The sequence below is a fragment of the Mycteria americana genome, chromosome 31, assembly GCF_035582795.1.
Source record: "Mycteria americana isolate JAX WOST 10 ecotype Jacksonville Zoo and Gardens chromosome 31, USCA_MyAme_1.0, whole genome shotgun sequence".
NCBI lineage: Eukaryota > Metazoa > Chordata > Aves > Ciconiiformes > Ciconiidae > Mycteria > Mycteria americana.
The window spans coordinates 192,824-218,826 of record NC_134395.1 but is presented as its reverse complement, the minus strand read 5'-3'; the positions used below and the strand labels follow the sequence as shown (position 1 = coordinate 218,826).

General features: G+C 55.5%; 1 gene segment (V, D, J or C); it reads right to left on the bottom strand.

Moving 5' to 3' along the window:
* Nucleotides 1–1,063: 1,063 nt before the first annotated feature.
* LOC142421520 (immunoglobulin heavy constant gamma 2B-like) lies at nucleotides 1,064–21,082 on the bottom strand. The segment is given in 9 exon segments: nucleotides 1,064–1,147; nucleotides 1,242–1,375; nucleotides 1,516–1,628; nucleotides 9,492–9,591; nucleotides 9,674–10,000; nucleotides 10,086–10,415; nucleotides 13,397–13,735; nucleotides 16,041–16,331; nucleotides 20,470–21,082. Coding segments are annotated over 9 exon segments (2,331 nt in total).
* Nucleotides 21,083–26,003: the final 4,921 nt, after the last annotated feature.

The window sequence follows — 26,003 nt, the reverse complement described above, 5'->3', positions numbered from 1 at the left end:
AGAAGGGGGGTTGGGGTGAAAAACGGTTTTTTTGGGTAAAAATGGGGGGATTTGGGGTGGAAATGGGGTTTTTGGGGGTGAAAAATGGGGATTTTGGGGGTGAAAAATGGGGATTTTGGGGGTGAAAAAGGGGGGGTTTGGGGTGAAAAGGTTTTTTTGGGGGGAAAAAGGGTTTTTTGGGGGGAGAAAAGTTTTTTTGGGGGGTGAAAAAAGGGTTTGGGATGGAAATGGTTTTTTTTGGGGGGGGAAAAGGGAGGTTTTGGGGTGAAAAAGGGGATTTTTGGGGTGAAGAAGGGTTTTTTTGGGCTGAAAACGGGGTTTTTGGGTGAAAAAGGGGGGTTTAGGGTGAAAAAGGGGGATTTTGGGGTGAAAAACCGGGATTTTGGGGTGAAAGAGGGGGGTTTTGGGGTGAAGAAGGGGGATTTTGGGGTGAAAAATGGGGTTTGGGGTGAAAAAGGGGGATTTTGGGGTGAAAAAGGGGTTTGGGGGTGGAAATGTGGGGGTTTTGGGGGTGAAAAAGGGGGATTTGGGGTGAAAAATGGGGGTTTGGGGGTGAAAAATGGGGTTTTAGGGTGAAGAAGGGGGATTTTGGGGTGAAAAAGGGGTTTGGGGGTGGAAATGTGGGGGGTTTTGGGGTGAAAAAGGGGAATTTTGGGGTGAAAAATGGGGGTTTGGGGTGAAAAATGGGGTTTTGGGGTGAAAAAGGGGAATTTTGGGGTGAAAAAGGGGTTTGGGGGTGGAAATGTGGGGGTTTTTTGGGGTGAAAAAGGGGGGATTTGGGGTGAAAAATGGGGTTTTGGGGTGAAAAAGGGGTTTGGGGGTGGAAATGTGGGGGTTTTTGGGGTGAAAAAGGGGGGATTTGGGGGTGAAAAAGGGGGATTTTGGGGTGAAAAATGGGGGTTTGGGGGTGAAAAATGGGGTTTGGGGGTGAAAAAGGGGAATTTGGGGTGAAAAAGGGGGATTTTGGGGTGAAAAATGGGGATTTTGGGGTGAAAAAGGGGTTTGGGGGTGGAAACGTTTTTTTTTTGGGGTGACCGAGGGGGCGTTGGGGGGCGGGGCGGGCCTAGACGGCCTCCTTGAGGACGTCGCGGTAGGCGGAGCCCCGGGCTTGTTTGAGGTGGAGGACGGTGGAGAAGAGCCACTTGACCTGGGTGGGGACAGAGAAGGGTGACGAGGGGGGCGGTGGCACCTCCGCCCCGCCCCGCCCCGCCCCGCCCCGCCCCGGCCCCACGGAAGCTCACCTTGAAGAGGGTGATGGTGGCGCTGTAGCAGACGCTGAGGAGGAAGAGGGTGATGAAGACGGCGATGGTGGCCCAGAGGCCGTCCAGCTCCTTGTCCTCGTCCCCCGAGCAGATGGCGGCCGAGAGGTCCAGCTCTGCTCAGGAGGAGGAAGGGGACGTCAGGTGGGGCATCCCGGGCCCGGCCGGCCGGCCGTGTGTCCGCCCATCCGTCCGTCCCACCCGCCGAGCCCCAACCCAGCCGCTGGGCGGGCAGCCGGCGACCGAGCGACCCAACCATCTCTGTAGGCTTCACCCAGCCGCCCGTCCTTCTGTCCATCCAGCCCAAATGTCCTCCCATCCAGCCGCCAACCATCTCTGTAGGCTTCATCCATCCACCCGGCCATCCATCTGTCCACCCAGCCGTCCTTCTGTCCACCCAGCCGTCCCAAACGTCCATCCATCCATCTCTGTAGGCTTCAAGCATCCATCCATCCATCCATCTGTCCACCCATCCATCCCAAACGTCCACCATCCATCTCTGTAGGCTTCATCCATCCACCCGGCCATCCATCTGTCCACCCAGCCGTCCTTCTGTCCACCCATCCGTCCCAAACGTCCATCCATCCATCTCTGTAGGCTTCAAGCATCCATCCATCCATCCATCTGTCCACCCATCCATCCCAAACGTCCACCATCCATCTCTGTAGGCTTCATCCATCCACCCGGCCATCCATCTGTCCACCCAGCCGTCCTTCTGTCCACCCATCCATCCCAAACGTCCACCATCCATCTCTGTAGGCTTCAAGCATCCATCCATCCATCCATCTGTCCACCCATCCATCCCAAACGTCCACCATCCATCTCTGTAGGCTTCATCCATCCACCCGGCCATCCATCTGTCCACCCAGCTGTCCTTCTGTCCACCCATCCATCCCAAACGTCCACCATCCATCTCTGTAGGCTTCAAGCATCCATCTGTCCATCCGTCCATCCCAAATGTCCATGGCTCCATCCACCACCCCCTGCATCTCTGTAGGCTTCATCCGTCCCCGCATCCATCCCACCCACCTGTCCATCAACCAACCCCTCGATCTCTGGAGACGCCACCCACCGACCAACCCACCCAGTAACCAACCCGCCCACCACTAACCGACCCACTAACCAACCCAGTAACCAACCCGCTGACCACTAACCGACCAACCGACCCAGTAACCAACCCACCGACCCAGTAACCAACCCGCCAACCACTAACCAACCCATCGACCCAGTAACCAACCCAACCCGCCATCCACTAACCGACCCAGTAACCAACCCAGTAACCAACCCGCCCACCACTAACTGACCAACCGACCCAGTAACCAACCCACCGACCCAGTAACCAACCCGCCATCCACTAACCAACCCAGTAACCAACCAAGTAACCAACCCGCCGACCACTAACCGACCAACCGACCCACTAACCAACCCGCCGACCACTAACCGACCCAGTAACCAACCCAGTAACCAACCCGCCCACCACTAACCAACCAACCGACCCAATAACCAACCCACCGACCACTAACCAACCCACCGACCCAGTAACCAACCTGCCCACCACTAACCGACCAACTGACCCAGTAACCAACCCGCCCACCACTAACCGACCAACTGACCCAGTAACCAACCCGCCCACCACTAACTGACCAACCGACCCAGTAACCAACCCACCGACCCAGTAACCAACCCGCCCACCACTAACCGACCAACCGACCCAGTAACCAACCAACCGACCACTAACCGACCAACCCACCCAGTAACCAACCCGCCCACCACTAACCGACCCACTAACCAACCCAGTAACCAACCCGCTGACCACTAACCGACCAACCGACCCAGTAACCAACCCACCGACCCAGTAACCAACCCGCCAACCACTAACCAACCCATCGACCCAGTAACCAACCCAACCCGCCATCCACTAACCGACCCAGTAACCAACCCAGTAACCAACCCGCCCACCACTAACTGACCAACCGACCCAGTAACCAACCCACCGACCCAGTAACCAACCCGCCATCCACTAACCAACCCAGTAACCAACCAAGTAACCAACCCGCCCACCACTAACCGACCAACCGACCCAGTAACCAACCCGCCCACCACTAACCGACCAACCGACCCAGTAACCAACCCACCGACCCAGTAACCAACCCGCCGACCACTAACCGACAAACCGACCCACTAACCAACCCGCCGACCACTAACCGACCCAGTAACCAACCCAGTAACCAACCCGCCCACCACTAACCAACCAACCGACCCAATAACCAACCCACCGACCACTAACCAACCCACCGACCCAGTAACCAACCCGCCCACCACTAACCGACCAACCGACCCAGTAACCAACCCGCCAACCACTAACCGACCAACCGACCCAGTAACCAACCCGCCCACCACTAACCGACCCAGTAACCAACCCAGTAACCAACCCGCTGACCACTAACCGACCAACCGACCCAGTAACCAACCCGCCCACCACTAACCGACCAACCGACCCAGTAACCAACCCGCCCACCACTAACCGACCAACAGACCCAGTAACCAACCCGCCCACCACTAACCGACCAACCGACCCAGTAACCAACCCACTGACCACTAACTGACCAACCGACCCAGTAACCAACCCGCCCACCACTAACCGACCAACCGACCCAGTAACCAACCCACCGACCACTAACCGACCAACCGACCCAGTAACCAACCCGCCAACCACTAACCGACCAACCGACCCAGTAACCAACCCACTGACCATTAACTGACCAACCGACCCAGTAACCAACCCACCGACCCAGTAACCAACCCGCCAACCACTAACCGACCAACTGACCCAGTAACCAACCCACCAACCCAGTAACCAACCCGCTGACCACTAACCGACCAACAGACCCAGTAACCAACCCGCCCACCACTAACCGACCAACCGACCCAGTAACCAACCCACCGACCCAGTAACCAACCCGCCCACCACTAACCGACCAACCGACCCAGTAACCAACCCACTGACCACTAACCAACCCAGTAACCAACCCAGTAACCAACCCGCCGACCACTAACCGACCAACCGACCCAGTAACCAACCCACCGACCCAGTAACCAACCCGCCCACCACTAACCGACCAATCAACCAACCCAGTAACCAACCAACCAACCAGCTAACCGACCAACCGACCAACCAACCCACCCATTAACCAAGCACCCACCCAACCACTAACCAACCAACCAACCGACTGACTGACCAACCAACCAACCCATTAACCAACCAACCAACCCATTAATCAACCAACCAACCAACCCGTTAACCAACCCACCAACCCACCAACCAACCAACCGACCAGCTAACCAACCAACCATCCAACCAACCGAGCCACCTGTTAACCAAACCACTAACCAACCGACCGACCAACCAACCAACCCATTAACTAACCCACCAACCAGCCGACTGACCAACCAACCAACCACTAACCAACCCATTAACCAACCAACCAGCCAACTATCTAACCAACCATCCAACCACCCATCCAACCATCTAACCACCCACCCAACCATCCAACCACCCATCCAACCACCCAACCACCCATCCAACCATCCAACCATCCAACCATCCAACCATCTAACCAACCATCCAAGCAGCTAACCAACCATCCAACCAGCTAACCAACCATCCAACCATCCAACCACCCATCCAACCACCCATCTAACCACCCATCCAACCACCCATCTAACCAACCATCCATCTAACCAACCATCCATCTAACCAACCATCCAACCATCCAACCAACCACCCATCCAACCATCCAACCACCCCACCAACCAAGCAACCCTCCATCTAACCACCCAACCAACCATCTAACCAGCTAACCACCCAGCCACCCAACCCATTGACAAAACAACCACCCACCCACCCACTCAACCACCCACCCATCTAACCAACCATCCAACCAACCACCCATCCAACCATCCAACCATCCAACCATCCAACCATCCAACCATCCAACCAACCACCCATCCAGCCATCTAACCACCCATCCAACCACCCATCTAACCACCCATCCAACCACCCAACCATCCAAACATCTAACCAACCACCCAACCACCCATCCAAACACCCATCTAACCAACCAACCACCCATCCAACCACCCATCCAACCACCCATCTAACCACCCATCCAACCATCTAACCAACCGTCTAACCACCCATCCAACCATCTAACCAACCATCTAACCACCCATCCAACCACCCAACCATCCAAACATCTAACCAACCACCCAACCAACCATCCAACCACCCATCTAACCAACCACCCACCCAACCATCCAAACACCCATCTAACCAACCAACCACCCATCCAACCATCTAACCAACCATCCAACCATCTAACCAACCATCCAACCATCTAACCACCCATCCAACCATCCAACCATCCAACCATCTAACCAACCATCTAACCAACCACCCAACCATCCAACCACCCAAACATCCAAACATCTAACCAACCACCCAACCACCCATCCAACCACCCATCTAACCACCCATCCAACCACCCATCTAACCAACCATCCAACCATCCATCTAACCACCCATCCAACCACCCAACCATCCAACCACCCATCCAACCATCCATCCAACCACCCATCCAACCACCCATCTATCCAACCATCTAACCATCTAACCACCCATCTAACCAACCATCTAACCATCTAACCACCCATCCAACCATCTAACCAACCATCTAACCAACCATCCAACCATCTAACCAACCATCCAACCGTCCAACCACCCACCCAACCATCCAACCATCCAACCACCCATCCAACCACCCATCTATCCAACCATCTAACCATCTAACCACCCATCTAACCAACCATCTAACCATCTAACCACCCATCCAACCATCTAACCAACCGTCTAACCAACCATCCAACCACCCATCCAACCACCCAACCACCCAACCATCCAACCAACCACCCATTCAACCATCCAACCACCCAACCAGCCATCCAACCAACCATCTAACCACCCATCTAACCACCCATCCAACCATCTAACCAACCATCTAACCAACCATCCAACCATCTAACCAACCATCCAACCGTCCAACCACCCACCCAACCATCCAACCACCCGTCTAACCAACCACCCACCCATCCAACCATCCAACCAACCACCCATCCAACCATCCAACCACCCAACCAGCCACCCATCCAACCATCTAACCACCCATCCAACCACCCATCCAACCACCCATCCAACCATCTAACCACCCATCCAACCACCCATCCAACCACCCATCCAACCATCCAACCACCCGTCTAACCAACCACCCAACCATCCAACCACCCATTCAACCATCCAACCAACCATCCAACCAAACACCCATTCAACCATCCAACCACCCATCCAACCATCTAACCAACCATCCAACCACCCATCTAACCAACCATCCAACCACCCATCTAACCAACCAACCACCCATCCAACCACCCAACCAACCATCCAACCACCCATCTAACCAACCATCCAACCATCCAACCAACCATCCAACCACCCATCCAACCACCCAACCACCCATCCAAGCACCCAACCACCCATCCAACCATCTAACCAACCATCTAACCAACCACCCAACCACCCATCCAACCATCCAACCACCCATCCAACCATCTAACCAACCACCCATCCAACCATCCAACCACCCATCCAACCATCTAACCAACCACCCACCCAACCATCCAACCACCCAAACATCCAAACATCTAACCAACCACCCATCCAACCATCCAACCACCCATCCAACCACCCAACCATCCACCCATCCAACCACCCATCCAACCACCCATCTAACCAACCATCCAACCATCTAACCACCCATCCAACCACCCATCCAACCATCCAACCACCCATCCAACCACCCAACCATCCACCCATCCAACCACCCATCCAACCACCCATCTAACCAACCATCCAACCATCTAACCAACCGTCTAACCACCCATCCAAACATCTAACCAACCAACCACCCAACCATCCAACCATCCAACCAACCACCCATCCACCCATCCAACCACCCATCCAACCATCCAACCAACCACCCATCCACCCATCCAACCACCCATCCACCCATCCAACCACCCATCCAACCATCCAACCAACCACCCATCCACCCATCCAACCACCCATCCAACCATCCAACCAACCACCCATCCAACCATCCAACCAACCACCCATCCACCCATCCAACCACCCATCCAACCATCTAACCAACCATCCAACCATCTAACCAACCATCCAACCATCTAACCAACCGTCTAACCACCCATCCAACCATCTAACCAACCATCTAACCAACCATCTAACCACCCAACCACCCAACCATCCAACCATCCAACCATCTAACCACCCACCCACCCACCCACCCACCCATGGGACCACCCCCCCTCCCCGCCACCTCCTCCACCCCACCCCACCCCATGGCCTGCAGGCACCTCCCGAAGCCCATCTTGGGCCTTCAACCTCCAACCCCCCCCCTCCAGGCTTGGAGAAGACATCGGGCACCGCCCCCCCGCCAGCAGAAGAGGACACGATTGGTCCCCCCGAAGGGTTGGGAGATGGTGCTGAAAGCCTGGGGAGATGCTCCTGGAGATGGTGGGTGGGTGGAGAAGTGGTGGCTGCCCATCCAACCAGACCCCTTGGTCTTCTCCAGAGCAGGGGTGGGGTTGGAGCCATCTTTTGGAGAAAGGTGACACCACCCCAGGTGCAACATCTCCAACTTCTCCATGTTGCCACCCTTCTCCTTGGTGGCACCACCTCCACCTTCTTGGTGGCACCATCTCCACCATCTCCTTGGTGGCACCACCTCCACCTTCTCCAACCTGGCACCATCCCAACCTTCTCCTTGGTGGCACCACCTCCACCATCTCCTTGGTGGCACCATCTCCACCTTCTTGGTGGCACCACCTCTACCTTCTCCTTGGTGGCACCACCTCCACCTTCTCCCACCTGGCACCATCCCCACCTTCTCCTTGGTGGCACCACCTCCACCTTCTTGGTGGCACCACCTCTACCTTCTTGGTGGCACCACCTCTACCTTCTCCTTGGTGGCACCACCTCCACCATCTCCTTGGTGGCACCACCTCTACCTTCTCCTTGGTGGCACCACCTCCACCTTCTCCTTGGTGGCACCACCTCCACCTTCTCCAACCTGGCACCATCCCCACCTTCTCCTTGGTGGCACCACCTCCACCATCTCCTTGGTGGCACCACCTCCACCTTCTTGGTGGCACCATCTCCACCTTCTCCTTGGTGGCACCACCCCTACCTTCTTGGTGGCACCACCTCCACCATCTCCTTGGTGGCACCACCTCCACCTTCTTGGTGGCACCACCTCCACCTTCTTGGTGGCACCACCTCCACCTTCTCCAACCTGGCACCATCCCCACCTTCTCCTTGGTGGCACCACCTCCACCATCTCCTTGGTGGCACCATCTCCACCTTCTTGGTGGCACCACCTCTACCTTCTCCTTGGTGGCACCACCTCCACCTTCTTGGTGGCACCACCTCCACCTTCTCCAACCTGGCACCATCCCAACCTTCTCCTTGGTGGCACCACCTCCACCATCTCCTTGGTGGCACCATCTCCACCTTCTTGGTGGCACCACCTCTACCTTCTCCTTGGTGGCACCACCTCCACCTTCTCCCACCTGGCACCATCCCCACCTTCTCCTTGGTGGCACCACCTCCACCTTCTTGGTGGCACCACCTCTACCTTCTCCTTGGTGGCACCACCTCCACCATCTCCTTGGTGGCACCACCTCTACCTTCTCCTTGGTGGCACCACCTCCACCTTCTTGGTGGCACCACCTCCACCTTCTTGGTGGCACCATCTCCACCTTCTCCTTGGTGGCACCATCCCCACCTTCTCCTTGGTGGCACCACCTCCACCTTCTTGGTGGCACCATCTCCACCTTCTCCTTGGTGGCACCACCTCCACCTTCTTGGTGGCACCACCTCCACCTTCTCCAACCTGGCACCATCCCCACCTTCTCCTTGGTGGCACCACCTCCACCATCTCCTTGGTGGCACCACCTCCACCTTCTTGGTGGCACCATCTCCACCTTCTTGGTGGCACCACCTCTACCTTCTCCTTGGTGGCACCACCTCCACCATCTCCTTGGTGGCACCACCTCCACCCCCCCTCCCGGTTGTCCCACCACCCCACCCCTTCCCCCCACCGTCGCCCAAAGACACCAACGCCGCGGAGACCTGGCGGTGCGAGACGAGACCCGTTGGCTTTATTGGAGCTTGGAAGACGGGCGGCCACAGAGGGGTCTTCTACAAAGCGGTGGGGGCGGCCGTGAAGATGCGGCTTCTTCCTTCTCCACCCCACCCCACCCCACCCCAAGACCTTATTTACCGGGGCCCTTCTGCGCCTGGCGTTGGGTGAACTTCATGGGCAACCCTTCGTGGACCACCATGCAGGAGTAGATGTCTCCTTTCGACCAGCTGCTCTTGAGGACCACCATCTTGCTGTAGACGAAGAAGGTGCTCTCCTTAGGACCATCCTTGAGGGGCGGGGTGGTGACGTAGTGGTCCTCCGGCACGTTCTCGTGGTTCTTCAACCATTGGACCTGAAGGTTCTCGGGTTGGAAACCGTAGACCAAGCAGGTGAGGGTGACCTTGGGTTGAGTCATCTCCTCGGGGTGGGGCGGGAGGATGAAGATGGAAGGTTGGGAGACCTTGCCTAGAAGAAAGAAGAAGACCGAAGTCGGCGGGAAGTCGGGAGAAGAGAAGGCGGGCGGGTGGCTTTTGGAGGAGAAGACCTTCACCTGAACGTCTGGAGACGCTCTTGTTGAGGGGCAGGTGGAGATCGCTGTGCTTCACCATGCAGGTGAAACGTTCTCCAGCTTCCCAGTCTTGGGTGGAGATGGTCAAGGAGCTGGTGGCCGTGTAGGTGCCGTTGAACTGCTCCTGGAGGTCCAAGAAGTCCGGGTTGAGGACACCAGGTTTCTCCTTGATCCAGGAGAGCTGGAAGCCGGAGTCGCTGGGAAGGTTGGTGGCCAAACACCGCAGCTTGGGCTTGCGGGTGATGTAGAGGTCGGCCACGTTGGGTGGGAGGACGTAGAGGACAATGTTGGAGTGGCTGGGGGTGTCCACGCCTGCGGGGAGGAGAAGGCGGCGGTGGTGGCCACAAGGTCCTGGGTGGTGGCCACGGGGATGGGGTGGAGGGGGGGGGGGCGTCAGGGCCTGAGGGCCTGCGCCGGGCGGGGGGCGTTGGTGGAACCGGTCACGGGCGTCAGAACTTCTGCAGTGGTGGTGGTGGCCACCGTGGTCACGTAACCTTCTCCACTGGTGGTGGTGGCCACCGTGGTGACGTAACCTCCACTGGTGGTGGCCACCGTGGTCATGTAACCTTCTGCACTGGTGGTGGCCACCATGGTCATGCAACCTTCTACAGTGGTGGTGGCCACCGTGGTCACGTAACCTCATCCACTGGTGGTGGCCACCATGGTCATGTAACCTTCTCCAGTGGTGGTGGCCACCGTGGTCATGCAACCTTCTGCACTGGTGGTGGCCACCGTGGTCATGTAACCTTGTCCACTGGTGGTGGCCACCATGGTCATGTAACCTTCTCCAGTGGTGGTGGCCACCGTGGTCACGTAACCTCCACTGGTGCTGGCCACCATGGTCATGTAACCTTCTCCAGTGGTGGTGGCCACCGTGGTCATGTAACCTTCTCCACTGGTGGTGGCCACCGTGGTCACGCAACCTTCTCCAGTGGTGATGGCCACCGTGGTCACGTAACCTCCACTGGTGGTGGCCACCATGGTCATGTAACCTTCTCCAGTGGTGGTGGCCACCGTGGTCACGTAACCTCCACTGGTGGTGGCCACCGTGGTCACGTAACCTCGTCCACTGGTGGTGGCCACCGTGGTCATGTAACCTTGTCCACTGGTGGTGGCCACCGTGGTCACGTAACCTCGTCCACTGGTGGTGGTGGCCACCGTGGTCACGTAACCTTCTGCAGTGGTGGTGGCCACCATGGTCATTCAACCTTCTCCAGTGGTGGTGGCCACCGTGGTCACGTAACCTCCACTGGTGGTGGCCACCGTGGTCACGTAACCTTCTCCACTGGTGGTGGCCACCATGGTCACGTAACCTCCACTGGTGGTGGCCACCATGGTCATGTAACCTTCTCCAGTGGTGGTGGCCACCATGGTCATGTAACCTTGTCCACTGGTGGTGGCCACCGTGGTCATGCAACCTTCTCCACTGGTGGGGGCCACTGTGGTCACGTAACCTTCTGCAGTGGTGGTGGCCACCATGGTCACTCAACCTCTACTGGTGATGGCCACCATGATCACGTAACCTTCTCCACTGGTGATGGCCACCATGGCCATGTAACCTTCTCCACTGGTGGAACCCCTCATGATCATGAAACCTTCTCCAGTGGTGACACCCACCATGGTCATATAACCTTGTCCACTGGTGATGGCCACCATGGTCACTCAACCTTCTCCCACTGGTGGTGGCCACCATGGTCACGCAACCCTTCTCCACTCGTGGAGCCCACCATGGTCATGAAACCTTCTCCCCTGGTGATGCCCACCATGCTCCCTCAACCTCCTCCCCTGGTGGAACCCATCATGGTCCCTCAACCTCCTCCCCTGGTGGAACCCACCATGGTCCCTCAACCTTCTCCCCTGGTGATGCCCACCATGCTCCCTCAACCTCCTCCCCTGGTGGAACCCATCATGGTCCCTCAACCTTCTCCCCTGGTGGAACCCACCATGGTCCCTCAACCTCCTCCCCTGGTGGAACCCATCATGGTTCCTCAACCTCCTCCCCTGGTGGAACCCATCATGGTCCCTCAACCTTCTCCCCTGGTGATGCCCACCATGGCCACATAACCTTCTCCGCAGGTGGAACCCACCATGGTTCCTCAACCTCCTCCCCTGGTGGAACCCATCATGGTCCCTCAACCTTCTCCCCTGGTGGAACCCACCATGGTCCCTCAACCTTCTCCCCTGGTGGAACCCATCATGGTCCCTCAACCTTCTCCCCTGGTGGAACCCACCATGGTTCCTCAACCTCCTCCCCTGGTGGAACCCATCATGGTCCCTCAACCTTCTCCCCTGGTGGAACCCATCATGCTCCCTCAACCTTCTCCCCTGGTGGAACCCACCATGGTTCCTCAACCTCCTCCCCTGGTGGAACCCATCATGGTCCCTCAACCTTCTCCCCTGGTGGAACCCATCATGGTCTCTCAACCTTCTCCCCTGGTGATGCCCACCATGCTCCCTCAACCTTCTCCCCTGGTGATGCCCACCATGCTCCCTCAACCTCCTCCCCTGGTGGAACCCATCATGGTTCCTCAACCTTCTCCCCTGGTGGAACCCATCATGGTCCCTCAACCTTCTCCCCTGGTGATGCCCACCATGCTCCCTCAACCTCCTCCCCTGGTGGAACCCACCATGCTCCCTCAACCTTCTCCTCTGGTGGAACCCACCATGCTCCCTCAACCTTCTCCCCTGGTGGAACCCATCATGGTCCCTCAACCTCCTCCCCTGGTGGAACCCACCATGGTCCCTCAACCTTCTCCCCTGGTGATGCCCACCATGGTCCCTCAACCTCCTCCCCTGGTGGAACCCATCATGCTCCCTCAACCTCCTCCCCTGGTGGAACCCATCATGGTCCCTCAACCTTCTCCCCTGGTGGAACCCACCATGGTCCCTCAACCTTCTCCCCTGGTGGAACCCACCATGGTTCCTCAACCTCCTCCCCTGGTGGAACCCATCATGGTTCCTCAACCTCCTCCCCTGGTGGAACCCATCATGGTCCCTCAACCTTCTCCCCTGGTGATGCCCACCATGGCCACATAACCTTCTCCGCAGGTGGAACCCACCATGGTTCCTCAACCTTCTCCCCTGGTGATGCCCACCATGCTCCCTCAACCTCCTCCCCTGGTGGAACCCATCATGGTTCCTCAACCTCCTCCCCTGATGGAACCCATCATGGTCCCTCAACCTTCTCCCCTGGTGGAACCCACCATGCTCCCTCAACCTTCTCCCCTGGTGGAACCCATCATGGTCCCTCAACCTCCTCCCCTGGTGTGACCGCCCCAGGCCCACGTCCTCACCTGAGCAGTGCCGGGCGTGGTCCTGCACGACGCTGTGGGAGGCGGGATGTTTGACCTGGCAGGTGAAGGTCTTCCCTTCCAACCAATCGTCGCGGCTGACGTTGGTCCGGCTGCTGCTGGAGAAGGCGGTGGCTCCTTCTTCTCGGCCTGGTGGCTTTTGGGTGGCCGTCAGGAGACCGGGGATGCCGTCCACCAACCATTCCACCTCCACGGTGGCCGGGGTGAAGCCGGAGATGAGGCAGAGGAGCTCCACCGATTCTTCACCCATCTTGCGGCTGCAGGAGGTGGTGTAGAGGACTTTGACCTCCGGAGGAACGGGCGTCGCCGGACCTTCACACGCTGGGAGGTGAGGGAAGGATGAAGAAGTTCTGGGGTCAGGAGAAGACCTGGCATGGCCCAAAGGGGTTTTGAGGACTTCCCACCCCATTGTAGAAGTTACGGGGCCGATGGGAGAAGCTCGCGTGGTCCACCAGGGTCTTGGGAAGGTCCCACCCCGTGGTGGAAGTCATGGAGATGGGGGAGGACCTCGCGTGGTCCAAGGGTTCTTCAGAAGGTCCCACCTCATTTCATGAGTCATGGAGATGGGGAGGACCTTCCATGGTCCAGCGGGTCTTGGAGGTCCTCCCACCTCGTTCCACGAGTTATGGGGCCAGGGGAGGACCTTCCATGGTCCAGTGGGTCTGGAGGAGGTCCCACCTCATGCCATGACTCATGGAGATGGGGAGGACCTTCCATGGTCCAACGGGTCTTGAAGGACCTCCCACCTCATGCCATGACTCATGGAGATGAGGGAGGACCTTCCATGGTCCAATGGGTCTGGAGGACCTCCCACCTCGTTCCACGAGTTATGGGGCCAGGGGAGGACCTTCCATGGTCCAGTGGGTCTGGAGGACCTCCCACCTCATGCCATGAGTCATGGAGATGGGGGAGGACCTTCCATGGTCCAATGGGTCTGGAGGAGGTCCCACCTCATTTCATGAGTCATGGAGATGGGGAGGACCTTCCATGGTCCAACGGGTCTTGGAGGACCTCCCACCTCATGCCATGAGTCATGGAGATGGGGGAGGACCTTCCATGGTCCAGTGGGTCTGGAGGACCTCCCACCTCATGCCATGACTCATGGAGATGGGGGAGGACCTTCCATGGTCCAATGGGTCTGGAGGACCTCCCACTCGTTCCACGAGTTATGGGGCCAGGGGAGGACCTTCCATGGTCCAGTGGGTCTGGAGGAGGTCCCACCTCATGCCATGAGTCATGGAGATGAGGGAGGACCTTCCATGGTCCAGTGGGTCTTGGAGGTCCTCCCACCTCGTTCCACGAGTTATGGGGCCAGGGGAGGACCTTCCATGGTCCAGTGGGTCTTGAAGGACCTCCCACCTCATGCCATGATTCATGGAGATGGGGAGGACCTTCCATGGTCCAATGGGTCTGGAGGACCTCCCACCTCATGCCATGAGTCATGGAGATGGGGAGGACCTTCCATGGTCCAGTGGGTCTGGAGGAGGTCCCACCTCATTGCATGGGTCGTGGAGATGGGGAGGACCTTGCCCCACTTATGGGGCCGGAGGTGGACCTTCCATGGTAGAAGGTTTCTTGGGGACCTCCAGCCCCACTGCCCCACTTATGGGGCCAGGAGAGGACCTTCCATGGTCCAACGGGTCTTGAGGACCTCCCACCTCGTTCCACGAGTTATGGGGCCAGGAGAGGACCTTGCCCCACTTATGGGGCCGGAGGTGGACCTTCCATGGTAGAAGGTTTCTTGGGGACCTCCAGCCCCACTGCCCCACTTATGGGGCCAGGAGAGGACCTTCCATGGTCCAACGGGTCTTGAGGACCTCCCACCTCGTTCCACGAGTTATGGGGCCAGGAGAGGACCTTGCCCCACTTATGGGGCCGGAGGAGAACCTTCCATGGTAGAAGGTTTCTTGGGGACCTCCAGCCCCACTGCCCCACTTATGGGGCCAGGAGAGGACCTCGCCCCACTTATGGGGCCGGAGGTGGACCTTCCATGGTAGAAGGTTTCTTGGGGACCTCCAGCCCCACTGCCCCACTTATGGGGCCAGGAGAGGACCTTCCATGGTCCAACGGGTCTTGAGGACCTCCCACCTCGTTCCACGAGTTATGGGGCCAGGAGAGGACCTTGCCCCACTTATGGGGCCGGAGGAGAACCTTCCATGGTAGAAGGTTTCTTGGGGACCTCCAGCCCCACTGCCCCACTTATGGGGCCAGGAGAGGACCTTCCATGGTCCAACGGGTCTTGAGGACCTCCCACCTCGTTCCACGAGTTATGGGGCCAGGAGAGGACCTTGCCCCACTTATGGGGCCGGAGGTGGACCTTCCATGGTAGAAGGTTTCTTGGGGACCTCCAGCCCCACTGCCCCACTTATGGGGCCAGGAGAGGACCTTCCATGGTCCAACGGGTCTTGGAGGTCCTCCCACCTCGTTCCACGAGTTATGGGGCCAGGAGAGGACCTTGCCCCACTTATGGGGCCGGAGGAGAACCTTCCATGGTAGAAGGTTTCTTAGGGACCTCCAGCCCCACTGCCCCACTTATGGGGCCAGGAGAGGACCTCGCGTGGTCCAAGAGGTCCTGAGGACCTCCCCTCCCCCCACCCCTGCCCCTCCCCCCCCCCGCCCCCTTTACCTTTGACCTCCTTGGTGACCGAGGTGCTGGTGGGGGGATGGGCGACGCTGCAGGCGTAGCTCTGCCCCTGGGCGCCGTGGGGCAGGTGGAGGCGGGTGCTGAGGTGGTAGAGGCCGGAAGTGACGTCACGGAGGGGGGGGAAGGTGGCGACGGCGGCGGGGGAGGCCCCGCTCCAGGTGACGGTGACGGGGGGAGGGGAGAAGCCCTTCACCAAACAAGCCAAGGTGACGGGGCCGGCGGCCGCCCCACAGCAGGAGCCCAGGGGGAAGACGGCGGGGGGCGAGGAGGCAGCTGTGGGGCGGGGAGAGGAAAGGGGGGGGGGGTCAGGAAAGAAAGGGCCCCACGGCCGGGTGTGGGGCGGGAGGGCAGAAGGGTCTCCTGCCCCAGAGGGTTGAGGAGAAGGTTCTGCCCCATAGGGTTGAGGAGGAACTTCTGCCCCATAGGGTTGAGGAGGAACTTCTGCCCCATAGATGGGGGGGAAGGTTCTGCCCCATAGGGTTGAGGAGGAACTTCTGCCCCCATGGGGTTGAAGAGAACGTCCTGCCCCATAGGGTTGAGGAGGAACTTCTGCCCCATAGATGGGAGACAAGGTCCTGCCCCATAGATTGAGGAGAAGGTTCTGCCCCATAGGGTTGAGGAGAAGGTCCTGCCCCATAGGGTTGAGGAGGAACTTCTGCCCCATAGATGGGGGGGAAGGTTCTGCCCCATAGGGTTGAGGAGGAACTTCTGCCTCCATGGGGTTGAAGAGAAGGTCCTGCCCCATAGGATTGAGGAGGAACTTCTGCCCCATAGATGGGGGGGAAGGTTCTGCCCCATAGGGTTGAGGAGAAGGTCCTGCCCCATAGGGTTGAGGAGGAACTTCTGCCCCATAGGGTTGAGAAGGTCCTGCCCCATAGGGTTGAGGAGGAACTTCTGCCCCATAGGGTTGAGGAAGAAGTCCTGCCCCATAGGGTTGAGGAGGAACTTCTGCCCCATAGATGGGGGGGAAGGTTCTGCCCCATAGGGTTGAGGAGGAACTTCTGCCCCATAGATGGGAGACAAGGTCCTGCCCCATAGGATTGAGGAGAAGGTCCTGCCCCATAGGGTTGAGGAGGAACTTCTGCCCCATAGGGTTGAGGAGAAGGTCCTGCCCCATAGGGTTGAGGAGGAACTTCTGCCCCATAGGGTTGAGGAAGAAGTCCTGCCCCATAGGATTGAGGAGGAACTTCTGCCCCATAGATGGGGGGGAAGGTTCTGCCCCATAGGGTTGAGGAGGAACTTCTGCCCCATAGATGGGGGGGAAGGTTCTGCCCCATAGGATTGAGGAGGAACTTCTGCCCCATAGATGGGAGACAAGGTCCTGCCCCATAGATTGAGGAGAAGGTTCTGCCCCATAGGGTTGAGGAAGAAGTCCTGCCCCATAGGGTTGAGGAGGAACTTCTGCCCCATAGATGGGGGGGAAGGTTCTGCCCCATAGGGTTGAGGAGGAACTTCTGCCCCATAGATGGGGGAGAAGGTTCTGCCCCATAGGATTGAGGAGGAACTTCTGCCCCATAGGATGGGGGGGAATTCCTGACCCATAGGATGGGGGGAGAAAGTCCTGCCCCATAGGATTGGGGAGGGATTTCTGCCCCACAGGATGGGGGGGAGGAAGTCCTGCCCCATAGGATGGGGGGAGAACGTCCTGCCCCATAGGATGGGGGGGGAGAGGTGATGAGGCACCAGCTCCACACGTCTCTCCAGCCCCACGGCTGGCCCTGACCCACGGAGAGATCCTGCCCCACAGAGACCCCCAGAAGCAAGGATGTTCCTGCCCCACAGCCACCCCTGACACGCAGATATCCTCTGCCCCACGGCTATGCCTGCCCCACAGCTTTCCCTGCCCCACGGCTACCCCAGACACACAGATATCCTCTGCCCCATAGCTTTCCTTGCCCCACAGCTTTCCCTGCCCCACGGCTATCCCTGACCCACAGCTAAACGCGACCCACAGCTATTCCCAACCCACAGCTATCCCTGCCCCACAGCTAACCCTGCCCTATGGCTATCCTCTGCCCCACGGCTTTATCCCTGCCCCACAGCTATCCCCGACCCACAGCAATCCCTGCCCCACAGCAATCCCTGCCCCACAGCAATCCCTGACACAGATTAACCCTGACCCACGGCTGTCGTTGCCTACAGCTCTCCCTGCCCCACATCTGTCCCTGCCCCACAGACATCCCGGCCCCACAGCTGTCCCTGCCCCACAGCTTTCCCTACCCCACAGCTATTCCTAACCCACAGCTTTCCCTGCCCCACAGCTCTCCCTGCCCCACAGCTTTTTCTGCCCCACAGCTATACCTAACCGTCAGCTAGCCCTGACCCTCAGCTCTCCCTGCCCCACAGCTTTCCCTGCCCCACAGCTATGCCTGCCCCACAGCTACCCCTGCCCCACAGCTTTCCCTGCCCCACAGCTATTGCTATACCCACAGCTATCCCTGCCCCATAGCTATCCTGGCCCCACAGCTAACCGTGCCCCACAGCTTTCCCTGCCCCACAGCTTTTCCTGCCCCACAGCTATTGCTATACCCACAGCTATCCCTGCCCCATAGCTATCCTGGCCCCACAGCTAACCGTGCCCCACAGCTTTCCCTGCCCCACAGCTTTTCCTGCCCCACAGCTATCCCTCAGCCACAGCTATCCCTGCCCCACAGCTGTCCCTGCCCCACAGCTTTCCCTGCCCCACAGCTATTGCTATACCCACAGCTATCCCTGCCCCATAGCTATCCTGGCCCCACAGCTAACCGTGCCCCACAGCTTTCCCTGCCCCACAGCTGTTCCTGCCCCGCAGCTATCCCTAACCCACAGCTCTCCCTGCCCCACAGCTTTCCCTGCCCCACAGCTATCCTGGCCCCACAGCTTTTTCTGCCCCACAGCTATCCCTAACCGTCAGCTAGCCCTGACCCTCAGCTCTCCCTGCCCCACAGCTTTCCCTGCCCCACAGCTGTCCCTGCCCCACAGCTCTCCCTGCCCCACAGCTCTCCCTGCCCCACAGCTATTCCTAACCCACAGCTATCCCTGCCCCACAGCTTTTCCTGCCCCACAGCTATCCCTCAGCCACAGCTATCCCTGCCCCACAGCTTTCCCTGCCCCACAGCTTTCCCTGCCCCACAGCTATCCCTCAGCCACAGCTATCCCTACCCCACAGCTTTCCCTGCCCCACAGCTATTGCTATACCCACAGCTATCCCTGCCCCATAGCTATCCTGGCCCCACAGCTAACCGTGCCCCACAGCTTTCCCTGCCCCACAGCTGTTCCTGCCCCGCAGCTATTCCTAACCCACAGCTATCCCTGCCCCACAGCTTTCCCTGCCCCACGGCTATCCTGGCCCCACAGCTTTTTCTGCCCCACAGCTATCCCTAACCGTCAGCTAGCCCTGACCCTCAGCTCTCCCTGCCCCACAGCTTTCCCTGCCCCACAGCTTTTCCTGCCCCACAGCTACCCCTGCCCCACAGCTTTCCCTGCCCCACAGCTATTCCTACCCACAGCTCTCCCTGCCCCACAGCTTTTCCTGCCCCACAGCTATCCCTCAGCCACAGCTATCCCTACCCCACAGCTTTCCCTGCCCCACAGCTATTGCTATACCCACAGCTATCCCTGCCCCATAGCTATCCTGGCCCCACAGCTAACCGTGCCCCACAGCTTTCCCTGCCCCACAGCTTTCCCTGCCCCACAGCTATCCCTCAGCCACAGCTATCCCTGCCCCACAGCTTTCCCTGCCCCACAGCTATTGCTATACCCACAGCTATCCCTGCCCCATAGCTATCCTGGCCCCACAGCTAACCGTGCCCCACAGCTTTCCCTGCCCCACAGCTTTCCCTGCCCCACAGCTATTCCTAACCCACAGCTATCCCTGCCCCACAGCTTTTCCTGCCCCACAGCTATCCCTCAGCCACAGCTATCCCTGCCCCACAGCTTTCCCTGCCCCACAGCTTTTCCTGCCCCACAGCTATCCCTCAGCCACAGCTATCCCTGCCCCACAGCTTTCCCTGCCCCACAGCTTTCCCTGCCCCACAGCTACCCCTGCCCCACAGCTTTCCCTGCCCCACAGCTACCCCTGCCCCACAGCTTTCCCTGCCCCACAGCTATTCCTACCCACAGCTATCCCTGCCCCACACCTCTCCTGACCCCACAGCTATCCCGGCCCCACAGCTCTCCCTGCCCCACAGCTTTCCTTGCCCCACACCTCTCCCTGCCCCACACCTCTCCCAGCCCCACGCCTCTCCCCAGCCCCACACATCCTCCCCCCCCCCCCCCCCCCGAAGGTTTGGGCTGGATTCCGCAGGTTTGGGCTCGGCCCCGCGCCCTGGGGCCGTACCCCAGCTTTTGGGGTGCGGGGTGGCCCCCCCACCCCCCAGCCCCCCTCCCGCCCCCCCCCCCCCCCCCCCGCGCCGCCCTTTCGGGTCCAAACGGGCGAGATTCGGTCCATCCCGGCGGCCCCCCGTCTCTGCCGGCGCTTTCGGGGTCAGTCCGGAAGGTTTGGGGGCCGTCCTGGAGAATTTGGGGGCCATCCTGAAGATTTTGGGGTCCATCATGAAGATTTTGGGGTCCATCATGAAGTTCTGGGGCAATAACGAAGATTTTGGGGTCCACCATGAAGTTCTGGGGCAATAATGAAGATTTTTGGCTCCATCCTGGAGAATTTTGGGTCCATCCTGGAGAATTTTGGGTCCATCATGAAGATTTTTGGCTCCATCCTGGAGAATTTTGGGTCCATCCTGGAGAATTTTGGGTCCATCATGAAGTTCTGGGGCAATAACGAAGATTTTTGGGTCCATCCTGGAGAATTTTGGGTCCATCATGAAGATTTTTGGCTCCATCCTGGAGAATTTTGGGTCCATCCTGGAGAATTTTGGGTCCATCATGAAGTTCTGGGGCAATAATGAAGATTTTGGGGTCCACCATGAAGTTCTGGGGCAATAATGAAGATTTTTGGGTCCATCCTGGAGAATTTTGGGTCCATCATGAAGTTCTGGGGCAATAACGAAGATTTTGGGGTCCATCCTGGAGAATTTTGGGTCCATCATGAAGTTCTGGGGCAATAACAAAGATTTTTGGGTCCATCATGAAGTTCTGGGGCAATAGTGAAGATTTTTGGGTCCATCCTGGAGAATTTTGGGTCCATCATGAAGTTCTGGGGCAATAATGAAGATTTTGGGGTCCATCATGAAGTTCTGGGGCAGTAACGAAGATTTTCGGGTCCATCATGAAGTTCTGGGTCCATCATGGACATTTTTGGGTCCATCCTGGAGAATTTTGAGTCCATAAAGGAGATTTTTGGGTCCATCATGAAGTTCTGGGTCCATAACAGAGATTTTTGGGTCCGTAAAGGAGATTTTTGGGTTCATGATGAAGTTCTGGGTCCAGAATGAAGATTTTTGGGTCCATCATGAAGTTCTGGGTCCATCATGGAGATTTTTGAGTCCATAAAGGAGATTTTTGGGTCCATCATGAAGATTTTTGGGTCCATAATGAACTTCTGGGTCCATAATGAAGATTTTTGGGTCCATCATGGAGAATTTTGGGTTCATAGTGAAGATTTTTGGCTCCATAATGAAGTTCTGGGTCCATCATGGACGTTTTTTGGGTCCATAATGAACTTCTGGGTCCATAACGGAGATTTTTGGATCCGTAATGAAGATTTTTGGCTCCATAATGAAGTTCTGGGTCCATAAAGGAGATTTTTGGGTCCACCATGGACATTTTTGGATCCATAATGAAGATTTTTGGCTCCGTAACGAAGTTCTGGCTCCGAAATTACGTTTTTTGGCTCCATAATGACGATTTTTGGCTCCACAATGACGATTTTGGGGCTCCCCGGTGACGATTTTGGGCTCCAGGATGAAGTTCTGGGTCCGTAACGGAGCTTTTTTAGGTCCACGCCGGCGTTCGAAGAGCCGTAACGGAGAATTTTCGGGTCCGTAAGTGAGAGCTTTGGGTCCGCGCCGACGATTTTGGCCACCCAGCCTCATCCTGAGCCCGGCCGGGCCTCCCGAAAAAAAAAATAATAAAAAAAAAAGGCGTAAACCCAGAAATAACGATTAATTAACTAAAAAAAGCCACCCCCGCCCCGTCAAGGGCCACCCCCGGGTGGAAAAAGGCGGCCGGGCGTCACCTCCCCCGCGCTTCCCCAAATTCGGGTGAATTTCTGCCGAAAGCGGCCCCGGGCGGGAGGGGGCGGGGCAGGCCCTAAATCGCCGTTTCTGTCCCCGTTTCAGAGCCGGGCTGTGCCCTCCCCTCCCCTGCCCCCGCCCTTCGTTAGGAGGGCGATCAATAGGCGATGGGGTCAATAACCGATAGCATTGATAACCAATAGGATCGATAACCGATAGGATCGATAGCCAATAGGATCGATAGCCAAGAGGGTCAATAACCGATAGGATCGATAAAATAGGGTCAATAACCGATAGGATCGATCACCAATAGGATTGATAACCAATAGGATCCATAACCAACAGGATCGATAACCAATAGGATCGATAACCAATAGGAGTGATAACCAATAGGATCAATAACCAATAGGATCAATAGCCAAGAGGGTCAATAACCGATAGGATCGATAAAATAGGGTCAATAACCGATAGGATCGATAACAAATAGGATTGATAACCAATAGGATCGATAACCAACAGGATCAATAACCAATAGGATCGATAGCCAAGAGGGTCAATAACCGATAGCATTGATAACCAGTAGGATCGATAACCGATAGGACTGAGAGCCAAGAGGGTCAATAACCGATAGGATCGATAAAATAGGGTCAATAACCAATAGGATCGATCACCAATAGGAGTGATAACCAATAGGATCGATAGCCAAGAGGGTCAATAACCGATAGCATTGATAACCAATAGGATCGATAACCGATAGGACTGAGAGCCAAGAGGGTCGATAACCGATAGGATCGATAAAATAGGGTCAATAACTGATAGGATCGATCACCAATAGGAGTGATAACCAATAGGATCGATAGCCAAGAGGGTCAATAACCGATAGCATTGATAACCAATAGGATCGATAACCGATAGGACTGAGAGCCAAGAGGGTCGATAACCGATAGGATCGATAAAATAGGGTCAATAACTGATAGGATCGATCACCAATAGGAGTGATAACCAATAGGATCGATAGCAAACAGGATCAATAACCAATAGGATCGATAGCCAAGAGGGTCAATAACCGATAGGATCGATAAAATAGGGTCAATAACCGATAGGATCGATCACCAATATGAGTGATAACCAACAGGATCGATAACCAACAGGATCGATAACCAATAGGATCGATAGCCAAGAGGGTCAATAACCGATAGCATTGATAACCAATAGGATCGATAACTGATAGGACTGAGAGCCAAGAGGGTCAATAACCGATAGGATCGATAAAATAGGGTCAATAACTGATAGGATCGATCACCAATAGGAGTGATAACCAATAGGATCGATAGCAAACAGGATCAATAACCAATAGGATCGATAGCCAAGAGGGTCAATAACCGATAGGATCGATAAAATAGGGTCAATAACCGATAGGATCGATCACCAATATGAGTGATAACCAACAGGATCGATAACCAACAGGATCGATAACCAATAGGATCGATAGCCAAGAGGGTCAATAACCGATAGCATTGATAACCAATAGGATCGATAACTGATAGGACTGAGAGCCAAGAGGGTCAATAACCGATAGGATCGATAAAATAGGGTCAATAACCAATAGGATCGATCACCAATAGGAGTGATAACCAATAGGATCGATAGCCAAGAGGGTCAATAACCGATAGCATTGATAACCAATAGGATCGATAACCGATAGGACTGAGAGCCAAGAGGGTCGATAACCGATAGGATCGATAAAATAGGGTCAATAACTGATAGGATCGATCACCAATAGGAGTGATAACCAATAGGATCGATAGCCAACAGGATCAATAACCAATAGGATCGATAGCCAAGAGGGTCAATAACCGATAGCATTGATAACCAATAGGATCGATAACCGATAGGACTGATAGCCAAGAGGGTCAATAACCGATAGCATTGATAACCAATAGGATCGATAACCAATAGGATCGATAGCCAAGAGGGTCAATAACCGATAGGATCGATAAAATAGGGTCAATAACTGATAGGATCGATAACAAATAGGATTGATAACCAATAGGATCCATAACCAACAGGATCAATAACCAATAGGATCGATAGCCAAGAGAGTCAATAACCGATAGGATTGATAACCAATAGGATCGATAACCAATAGGACTGAGAGCCAAGAGGGTCGATAACCGATAGGATCGATAAAATAGGGTCAATAACTGATAGGATTGATAACCAATAGGATCGATAGCCAACAGGATCAATAACCAATAGGATCCATAGCCAAGAGGGTCAATAACCGATAGGATCGATAAAATAGGGTCAATAACCGATAGGATCGATCACCAATATGATTGATAACCAATAGGATCGATAACCAATAGGATCGATAGCCAAGAGGGTCAATAACCGATAGGATCGATAAAATAGGGTCAATAACTGATAGGATCGATCACCAATATGAGTGATAACCAATAGGATCAATAACCAACAGGATCGATAACCAATAGGATCAATAGCCAAGAGGGTCAATAACCGATAGGATCGATAAAATAGGGTCAATAACTGATAGGATCGATAACAAATAGGATTGATAACCAATAGGATCGATAGCCAACAGGATCAATAACCAATAGGATCCATAGCCAAGAGGGTCAATAACCGATAGGATCGATAAAATAGGGTCAATAACCGATAGGATCGATCACCAATATGATTGATAACTAATAGGATCGATAACCAATAGGATCGATAGCCAAGAGGGTCAATAACCGATAGGATCGATAAAATAGGGTCAATAACCGATAGGATCGATCACCAATAGGATTGATAACCAATAGGATCGATAACCAACAGGATCGATAACCAATAGGATCGATAGCCAAGAGGGTCAATAACCGATAGGATCGATAAAATAGGGTCAATAACTGATAGGATCGATAACAAATAGGATTGATAACCAATAGGATCCATAACCAACAGGATCAATAACCAATAGGATCGATAGCCAAGAGAGTCAATAACCGATAGGATTGATAACCAATAGGATCGATAACCAATAGGATCGATAACCAATAGGACTGAGAGCCAAGAGGGTCGATAACCGATAGGATCGATAAAATAGGGTCAATAACTGATAGGATCGATAAAATAGGGTCAATAACTGATAGGATCGATCACCAATAGGATTGATAACCAATAGGATCCATAACCAACAGGATCAATAACCAATAGGATCGATAGCCAAGAGAGTCAATAACCGATAGGATCGATAACCAATAGGATCGATAACCAATAGGACTGAGAGCCAAGAGGGTCGATAACCGATAGGATCGATAAAATAGGGTCAATAACTGATAGGATCGATAACAAATAGGATTGATAACCAATAGGATCGATAACCAACAGGGTCAATAACCAATAGGATCGATAGCCAAGAGGGTCAATAACCGATAGGATCGATAAAATAGGGTCAATAACCGATAGGATCGATCACCAATATGATTGATAACCAATAGGATCGATAACCAATAGGATCGATAGCCAAGAGGGTCAATAACCGATAGGATCGATAAAATAGGGTCAATAACTGATAGGATCGATCACCAATATGAGTGATAACCAATAGGATCGATAACCAACAGGATCGATAACCAATAGGATCGATAGCCAAGAGGGTCAATAACCGATAGCATTGATAACCAATAGGATCGATAACCAATAGGACTGAGAGCCAAGAGGGTCGATAACCGATAGGATCGATAAAATAGGGTCAATAACTGATAGGATCGATAACAAATAGGATTGATAACCAATAGGATCGATAACCAACAGGGTCAATAACCAA